This window comes from Salvelinus namaycush, chromosome 22 (assembly GCF_016432855.1).
Source record: "Salvelinus namaycush isolate Seneca chromosome 22, SaNama_1.0, whole genome shotgun sequence".
Lineage (NCBI taxonomy): Eukaryota > Metazoa > Chordata > Actinopteri > Salmoniformes > Salmonidae > Salvelinus > Salvelinus namaycush.
In genome coordinates, this window is record NC_052328.1 from 10568423 (window position 1) to 10578439 (window position 10017).

At 41.0% G+C, this 10017-nt stretch overlaps 1 protein-coding gene across 1 annotated transcript; it reads right to left on the reverse strand.

The window, feature by feature from the left end:
- Positions 1–8741: 8741 nt before the first annotated feature.
- On the reverse strand, positions 8742–9804 carry LOC120017390 (homeobox protein vent1-like). The gene is made up of 3 exons (XM_038960140.1): positions 9534–9804; positions 9193–9425; positions 8742–8981 (listed from the first exon to the last, which is right to left on the reverse strand). The coding sequence occupies exons 1-3, from the start codon at positions 9802–9804 to the stop codon at positions 8742–8744; spliced, it is 744 nt and encodes a 247-aa protein (XP_038816068.1).
- Between the last annotated feature and the right edge of the window lie 213 nt (positions 9805–10017).

Below are 10017 nucleotides of genomic sequence, written 5' to 3' on the forward strand. Positions count from 1 at the left end.
GGTCATGTGAGGATATGGTCATGTGAAGATATGGTCATGTGAGGATATGGTCATGTGAGGATATGGTAATGTAAGGATATGGTCATGTATGACAGGACGTCCGATAACAACTTCTATGATACATGAACACCCCTTAGTGCAAAACCAGAAGAGGAGTGCAGTTTCACACAGTTTCATTTCGGTCTGGTGAGAGGGTATGTGCTGGCCTCTGGCCTTGACATACCAGAACGCCCCTACTGCTACAGTGTGTGTGTGTGTGTGTGTGTGTGTGTGTGTGTGTGTGTGTGTGTGTGTGTGTGTGTGTGTGTGTGTGTGTGTGTGTGTGTGTGTGTGTGTGTGTGTGTGTGTGTGTGTGTGTGTGTGTGTGTGTGTGTGTGTGCGCGCTAAAGAGAGAGAGCACATCAGTGTGTGTGCAATGCATATCTGTGTACTGTATGAATGTGTGTGCATTTGTGTGTGTGCATGGGTGTACTACGTCGGTGCGTGCACACACACTCGTATGTGAATGTCTCACCTCAGCACATCCTGAGAGTCCTTGTCCGAAGACCTTGAGGAGTACTAAAGCATGGGGCCTCTCCTGGGAGGGGGAGAGAAAGAGACCCTGAACCGATAAGAAACATTTCAGCTGGTAGGAACGAGGTGTCCTAACCCTCTGCCTCCTTCCTCGCTCTGCTGTTGATGTCTGTGAGGAAGATAGCAGATTATGTAGCAAGTTTATCCTCCGCTACCATGGCGAGCAATGACAGCCAATCAGCCTTAGCTGAGACACTGAGGCTTTGTCATGCTTGTTGCTGGTTACTTCATGTAATGTACCTATTTTTTTTAGGGGGTTGCTCTGGCCCCTGCAGGTGCATGTTATGCCATGGCCTGAAACAAAGGAGGTGGGATAAGTGCTGACGGAGCTCAGAAAACAGCTACTCTGTCTTTCTCAAACATCTTCAAGGTCTCTGGGGAGGGATAAATGCCCACGAGAAGGTGTTTGCTTTGGGGAGAGAGCTCTGGATCTGTACAGGGTAAGTCAGCTTCTTCTGGACGATTTTCACCTGATAATAATATAGACCTAAAACTTTATCCTTCAGGCTCAGGCAGAGTATAAAGTCTATTTTAGGTTTTTCACATTTGCTGTTTAGCAAATTCTTATTAAGAATGTGTTAATTGCAGTTATTGTCTTATTCAATGGTTGAAGTCCTGAAAATTACTTTCAACGCATTCTAAAGTATAAGTTACTTGTGCAAAGTTGCCTATACATGATCAAATATGAATCACTTCGTTTTTTATGTTATTTTAATGACATTGCATACGTATTCAAATCCAAAGAGTTCATTCTGTGAGGTTGTCTGTGCCTCTCCCTTCTAGGTCCACACAGCGGCCGATTCGAGAGGGGTATCTGTACTCGCTGTTCCTTTTTCCTATGCATATACCTCTTTGAGATCTAGCTTTAAAGAGGCATAGGGCATGGGAAAATGGGGCTGCAGAGGTATTTCACCGACCGGACTACCCCTGGTCAACCAGCAGAGCCCTAAGTTCTCTCTGTTCCCCCCATCTTGGACCTGAACCAGAGGACTCCAGGAAACAAGACCACAACAAGACACCCTGAACTCAGTGGAGAGACTATACCATACCTCGTAATGAGAAACTGGGTTTTACGATGTCCTGAAATATTCTATTGTCATTTCCTTTATTTTTTGTATTTTTGACGATAATACTATAGTATATTTCGTAGATGTCCAAGTTGTTGTTTAATTGCAGACTTTCTATATTGATGTGTTGTCCACCTAGTGGGTGGAATTGTCTGGTGTTGTTCAGTGACATTCTATTAAAACAAAATGTTGGGCTGAAGGACCAATTATTGATCTTCAAATGTTTGTGTCTTATTTTCTATTATAGGACAAATGTGTCCCTTCAATTGGATAACCACGAATAGTTAGTGAGTAATCAGCCAATCAAATCTTAGAAAGATTGACATTTGAGTTATTCTTTGACATAGTTCAAATAACACCATACCAGCTTGTATTTATACCATGCGGAAACAGCCTTAAGACGATTTTAACAGAACATTCACAAATGAATAAGATTTCGAGGAATGGCAATCTTTGTAAGGTCAAGGGCATTGCAAAAGATGATTTAGATCCCAGTAAAGTCCCCCATTAGCTTAGTTACGGAAAGGTTGCACTTTAATAATTAAACAGTCGTTTTTCCTCCATCCTGTGAGATGACAAGAAGAATATAAAGTGGTTATGGTAAAGAGAAAGGTTTGAAATAGTGTGTTTCTGATCTTATCATACAAATTTTCCACCGAAAAAACAGGAATCTCCGTCATTTTGCAATGTTCTTAAAACTACGCTACGTTTCTAAGAACGATGCACGGTTCTAAGAATCTTGCCTTTAATTCTGAGAATTCAGTTGCAATAGATGCGTGTACTTCTTGAATAATGTCTCCTGTATCAGAGCATCTGTAGCCAAGGATAAAATGGAAGAGGGAGTGATGGGAGAATAACATGAGTGCTCATTATGCAGGAAACAGCCATTAGGACTACTACTCCCACCCTCTTCAGTCCTGTCGGCTCCACTCCGTCTGTAGCCATTCAGCCACAGAGCAGTCAGCTCTTAGCAGGGCAGTTAGCACATTCTTACATTACTACACATGCTAGTTTGTCACAATGGTGAATTACTAACATTAACCATAAAGTAAACTGCAGTTCATTTTTTAATAATGTAATGAACATTCATGTTGTGCCTCCAAGTGGGTATTACCAGAATAATGTTTTGTCAACCAATGACAGAAAATGTTTATAAATGATATATGTCTGTTGCTCAGTTTGTAGTATTTTTGATATATTTCATTACAACAAACTGTGTTCTTGACACAATTTTAGTAAACAATCAATCAGATATTGTGCCTGATACAACTCATGTATACAGTAAATGGATGAGTAGCACTTACAAAATAAGTTAAATTAAAAATAAAATAATCTTACAGGTCTCCTCAACATCCGGAAACAATCTAGTTCAACCCAAAGACAATCCCTTCCTATCCAATACCCACCCTCAGATCAAACAAACTCAGATGGAACTGATTCCGATTTATCTGGCTTTAGATATGTACAATAGTTTATCCACTCAGAAATGTACTGTTTGGAATGATGAATTTAAGAGGTATCTATTGTTGTACTAAAAATGCAGTGACTTTAAAATAAAATAAAAACATAAATTAGGCCTACACTATCCTTTCCATTTAGCTTAGACAATACCATAATATTTCATGGCTGAGAATGAATGTCAATCAAAGTTACTTCCAGTAGCCAAACAGTTACCCCTGAGTTCCTTTAGGCCCCCAACACCACACTCATATGCAGATCACCATTTTGGTCATGCAAAAACAGTGCCTCTCAGTCTACAGACAAGTGGTAAAAGCAACAACATATTTAACCATTGGTTGTTATCTGTGCCGTACCAAACCCAATGCAAGAAGCAAAACAATTCGTGATGATTTTTTTTGCAGAGCCCAATAACAGTCTTGTATTCAATAGACCAATACCAACAGCAATAGGTGTTAGATTTTGCATAAACCATAGATTATGCAGAAAAAATATAATTTAGGCTTATTGTTTGGAAACGTGAAACTCTAAATGTCTTTGTTTAATAGAGTGCACAGTCAGTGACTCAATACCAGAGCTGTAATTTTGCAGGACTGAACAATTTTTTGACATTTACATTTGAGTCATTTAGCAGATGCTCTTATCCAGAGCGATTTACAGTAGTGAGTACATACATTTCTATACTGTAGTGAGTGCATGCACATTTCGTACTACTCCTCGATAATATCTGGACATATTTGACCTCAGATGCACTGCAAGCCCTGAGTGTTGTGTCAGATGTTCTGTTTTTTAGAACCAACTTCACTCAGAAATGGTTGAGATAGAGTGAGCATATTATCCGATTAGAGGTGACATAAAAAGACTAGTTTCAACATAAATTTCCCATTGGTAAATGGGATGGACCCTTGAATGACTCCAGAATTGTTTATGACGGAAATTCGGAATGACTCAATCAGCCACCTATTTAGCTGGTATCAACTAATGACTTTAACTTGAGGTAATATACACCTCTAGCAGACTTTAGGGCGCCGTTCCCTCGCGCCTCTCGAGTAAGTGCGAATCCTTCGATTGAGAGACAATAGAGCTCAATGATCTTGTAGTTACCTCGTCTTTGATGTCTCTTTCAACCTCTTTGAAGATGCAAATCTCCTGCTAGCAGAGTGCAGTCAAGGCTCGGAGCCACACCATACCACCGGACGCCATCGGAAATATCTGTCTACAGCAGCCGGCATACAGACGTATCTATCTGCATACAGACGTATCTATCTGTATGCCACTACATGTTGCTGCAGACAGATGGCAGTGGCCTATACTGCCTGCTGATATACACCCTAACCCTAGATAAACCCTATCTAATCAGTTTGGATTATTGTGATCATGATGTAGTCTGTATGTTCACAATGTAAAGGGTTGGGTTGAAGAAACGCACCACTGACACCTGCTATCCCCCTTCATATGGAATATTTACTAAACCTATAGAAGAAATGGGCGATACCAAAATAAGCACCAACGAGGAATCAGCGACAAGTTATTGCCATACGTTTTCTGGAATTATATCGCTTGTTGCGTGACCTTATGACAGGTGTTTAAACACCAAGCCATTGTGTTCTTTCATACACAACCCATGCTAACGTATCGTGTCAATAACTCGTCTCATAGCTATATACCTACTTATGTCATGGTTTTATTTTTAGTTGGCCTAGAATTTGCATTGATTTATTTAACTAGGCAAGTCAGAACAAATTCTTATTTTAAATGACGCCTAGGAACCGTGGGTTAACTGCCTTGTTCAGGGGCAGAACGACAGATTTGTACCTAGTCAGCTCGGCGATTCGATTTTGCAACCTTTCAGTTACTAGTCCCACGCTCTAACCACCAGGCTACCTGCTGCCCAGTGTTTGGAAGACTAGTGAACGCAATTGTGAATGAAATACGCCCCTGATTGTAGAGTATCTGTTTGGTTAAAATACAATTATTCCAAGGACTGAACAGAAACTATTATGGAATAGTACATGCATAATGGCAAAAACAAGCAAAAGCAAGAAGCTGGTAACAATTATACATTTTATTTGTGAAAAACGTCATATCCAAATGTTTACATATATTTATCTGTATATAAATAAAACGTAGTACTTTGCAAGTAATTAAAATGTCTATAATAGCCTCAAAAAGGACAACGATGGAGACAGATCTAGATTCTAGATACAAATTCCCCAATTGGAATCAACCAGTTGCGAGTCAAATAATTAAACAGAAGTTCACTATTAAAACAGAAGTTATACTACAAGAATCAGTCTTTAGGATTGCTGTCCAATCAGTAGTAACAGGGCACCAACATCATGGGGTAAATTGGTTTTCCATGAATCATCTGTTGCAAAGGGACTCTCTGAATGTGATGCGGGCAGAGCGCTTGTGTTCTCTGGGCGAAGGTGGGAAGCTGTCCACCAAGCGCTTGGTGCTGAAATGACGGAGCGGCGTAGACCAGTGGTGGCAGCAGAGATGCTGGAGGAGAAAAGAATTCTGGTCGCAGGTCTTGGACCTCGCGTTTCAGCTTCATCCTTCTGTTTTGAAACCATGTTTTCACCTGAAAGGAAATCATAAAATATGATACATTAGTGAATGCTAACGTTGTAATGGTGTTCTTGATCAAACGATAAATCCTAGTCGTGAAGACATGTCGTAGCTCAGGCTGTGGCTTGTGCCCTCACCTGAGTTTCAGAGAGCTTCATTTTCTCAGCAATCTTTCTCCTCTGAGTTGTACCGAGATATTTGTGTTTGTTGAAGGTTCGTTCTAGTCTGCAGATCTGATCAGAGGTGAACTTGGTTCTCATCCTGCGGTGTAGTGTATACTCGCCCTCGCTATCGTCCCCCACCTCGCTCTCAGAGCCCGTCGTGTAGCCACAGCTATCTGGAAAGGTAAACAAACAAACTATTGTCATTCATTCATCCAGAAATCACAAGTAGGCGTATATGTAACACACTCCAACATCAAATGCTCAAATCGATTGTTTTGAGGGGGGAAATTATACACGTACTGTTTGGAGATGATGGAGTGTAGTCGTCTTTAGTAGCAAGCTCGTTCATGTCGACATGAAGTATCACTTCAGTAGGTTCTTTTGGCTCAACTGTAACTTGATTATACGTTGATGGAGCCCGGGGAACAACTACACAAGGCATGCGAGAACTTGTCCTGTCATATGTTGTGTCTTCTTCGATGTCCACTTGGTCCGTTGAAGTGTGGTAAAAACTTTGAGATAGCCATTCTACTGAGAAGTTCGCCATGGTGTGGCCTCTTGTTGGTGCGATGTGGTCTGTTGTAAGGCCTCGGGTCCTCGCTCTATATAGGAGACACCCCACTGTATTTGCATATGCAAAGGACTCTCAACCGAACGATAAAAAAACGTGATGGTCGGTGTAATGGAAATTAATAGATGTTGCAATTGTGGTTTTTTACAAGTTCAGTGGCCTCGTTGATGTGTCCCGGCGTCACCATGTCTGAGTAGGCTATGAAACTCGTCTTGAAGGTATAGCCTCCTAGTTGCCCATCTCAGAATGAAATTATTTAGGCATGTCAATTACTAAAGACTATGACTTTATTATAGGCCATTATGAGATTAGAGTAGACGGGGTTAAACACAATTGTAGGCCACTGCTTTGATTATATTACATTATTTCATTTGGAAAAGTAAATCATTCATTTTTTTATCTGTCAATAGCATTGGAATGATTTATTGATAGCCTACAATAATCTAATGGGGAAATGTATAGGCCCTATATATCCATGCAATGCAAATATTACCCCAAAATGTATGATGGCATACGGCCTTTTTCTATATGTAAATGTTCTCTATTGCGCTGATATTCTATGGGGCCAGGCTACTGTAACTATCATTTGTGAGACCATCGTTCCAGACGTAGACAGAAGCGCCCAGCTGTCTGCTCACCAACACGAAGCTGATTGCTGATGAGGACCAATTGTAGGTCTGACACAGTGGGTGTGATTGCTGTCAGCATGCCTAAACGGAGAATGAAAGAACCACATTCGATCTCTGTTTACTTGTGAATTTGAAAAGGCATTTGCTTTAGGCCCCTGGCGAATCGTGAATCTCAAGCAACCATGTTCCATAGCAGGTCTCAATGCAGTTCTTATATTTCATTCATCACAACAACATCACTGTACTTCTTCATAATACCTGCACTGTTGGAGCTAGAAACACAAGCATTTCGCTCCACCTGTGATAACATCTGCAAATCTATGTACGCGACCAATAAACTTTGATTTGATTGAATTGCATAATATAGCATACAGTAGTTACTCTCTATATCGTATCTGTCAGTATTGGTGGTTTTGTGATCTAGTCTACCACCTTTAAACGATCACGCTTCAATTGATTCGTTTATGGCCAACTGGACAATGACTGGTTTTCACATGTATTTATACAGACAAAGTTGTCCTATCTATTTCCTACTTCAAGACATGGGGTCTCAGCAATCGTATCACATAATCCCAGTGTTACCTCAGGCTCAACTTCAATCCTGAGATCGGACTATTTAGCACACAAAACCCCAGACTCTCTGGAGCCAGTCCCTAGGGCTCATGTGGTAAGTGTAAACTCATCAATGACAGGCTCAATTAGGACTAATTGTTGACCATGATCTCCCCGTTAGCTAACATTTGAAGTGCCGCATTAGAGACAAACAGAATTAGTTGACGCGCATATGAAAGCACAGTATGTGGGCCACTGCTGTGGTGGACAAGAGAGGGAAGTGACGTAGATGATACAGTCTAAAATGTAGATTTTCATTGATTCGTGGATAAATTAATCACGGTTACCACGCTATATGCAAAGGCCAATACATAATTCGTTTTGTAGGCCAAAGATTTGTTACCTGGTAGTCATGGGCCAACATCAGGAAGAGTAGCTGCTGCCTTGGCAGTTTTGGTTTACAGCTCTGTTCAACAGCGTCTACGCTAATCTCATAAAGGCCTATAATGAATTCATACTTTTTAATAATTGAAATGCCTAAATAATTTAATTCTCAGATGGGCAAGTAGGAGGCTATACCTGACAAGACGGAGTTAATGGGGATCCTTAATAAATACAAAACATACAAATATCACTGTTGGTTTATGTAAGTAAACATTTCACGGTAAGGTCTACACTTGTTGTATTCGGCGCATGTGACAAATACATTTGCTTTGATTTGATAAGGGAAGCTACCAGATTGACAACTCTGGCCCAAGAGCCAACCAACTGATCCCCAACCACACTGCGTTTCGTGACCCTGGAGCGTCTATTCTTGAACGATAGATCAATGTGATCTATTCATGGTACCCCTAATCATGTAATCAAAATAATGGGATCATCCTACATTGAACAGCATTTATTTAACCTGTCCATATGGCCCTTGACAGCAACTATTGTCGCTGTCAAACTTGGAAATGTTGACATTGCATACGAAAGTAGAAAAGTAAGGTGATATAAGATTGACTTTATTGAATTATAAATATACTTTTAACATCTGTACATCTTTAAAGAAAAAGAAAAGAAAAAAATCACGTCCAAGAGAAAACAACAACTAGATTGCACTTGATTTTAAAGTGTTAGAGTGGAAAGTTCAGTCTGTAGCAGGTTAATGTCCTTAGTAGAAATGTGCGAACGGGTGTTGATGAGAAACCATCTGTTCCATGGGGATCTGTTGCACCATGGGCTGGTATATCACGTGGTTTGCAGCGGGGGAGAGTTGCTGTTCACCGAAGCCGTGGTACTGAAATGGTCGCATGGGCTGGAACATCATCTGAGACTGAACTGGGTACTCTGCGCGCAAGTCTTGGAGCTCCCTTTTCAGTTTCATCCTCCTGTTCTGAAACCAAGTTCTCACCTGAAACATAACATGAAAATGGATCAGAACCAAATGAACACTAATGTAATCGAATGAAATATAAATACACATTGTATAGGCCTAATGACAATAATGTGCATATCCACTGGGAACAAACGGGTTGAGTCAACGTTGTTTGAACCAACGTGGAATAGACGTTGAATTGACATCCGTGTCCAGTGGGTAGTTTACATTTAGTTTATTTTCTTACCTGAGTTTCAGAGAGGTTCAACTTCAGTGCGGTTTTGACTCTTTCTCCAGCATCTGGATATTTGTGCTTGTTGAAAATCTTCTCCAGCTTTTCTATCTGCTCCGGTGTGAACCTAGTACGCACACGTCGTTGGCCCTCGTCTCTCTCTCCCTCGCTCGCCTCTTCCACAGAGGGACATTCCGAGGAGGCAGCCTCACTGTCATACCCCGAGGTGTACCCGCTGTTTTCTGAAACTGTGATAACATGTCAGTGAATACACTTCAATAAAACACCACCATTAATCATGTAAAATATATGTTTTATTGTTATTATTATTGTATCGTATAGTAAATTGTACTTACGACTTGGGGAAGAGCATGTTATCGGATGCAGAGGTGAGCTCAACCTGGATTCTAGATTTTGGGGTTCTTCAGTGGAATCCGTGAGTTCAACCCTCGTGGTCTTTGGTTTTGGTTGGAGGTAGACCTTGTTATAAAATGTTGGCGGTTGAGGCTGGACCATACAAGGAACATGGGGTCTGAAGTAGGTTGGTATAGTATCCACAGGTCCTTCTTTCGGGTTGGTGTTGTGATTGCTCTGTGCGAGCCAGTCTACAGAGAAGACCTTGACCATGTTTGCTTCTAGGAGCCCTGTGTTGGTCAGCATACTATCTAAGGAGGGTCAGAGAGTGTTGTGACAAGACCTGTTGAGGGCCCTCCATATAAAGTCCCGACCAACTTAAAAATTTGCATCTGCAAAGGCGTGTTAACGCCTGATCGATTCCCAGTGATTGAGGCCTAATGCCTCGTTGTTGAAGCCTTTACACATCCTGTGATTGTGTGAAAC

Coding starts and splice junctions, on each gene's coding strand:
- LOC120017390 (XM_038960140.1), bottom strand. CDS start 9,804: ATGGTCAAGGTCTTCTCTGTAGACTGGCTCGCACAGAGCAATCACAAC. Junction 9,426..9,533: donor AACATGCTCTTCCCCAAGTC/GTAAGTACAATT, acceptor ATGTTATCACAG/TTTCAGAAAACAGCGGGTAC. Junction 8,982..9,192: donor TGAACCTCTCTGAAACTCAG/GTAAGAAAATAA, acceptor GTTATGTTTCAG/GTGAGAACTTGGTTTCAGAA.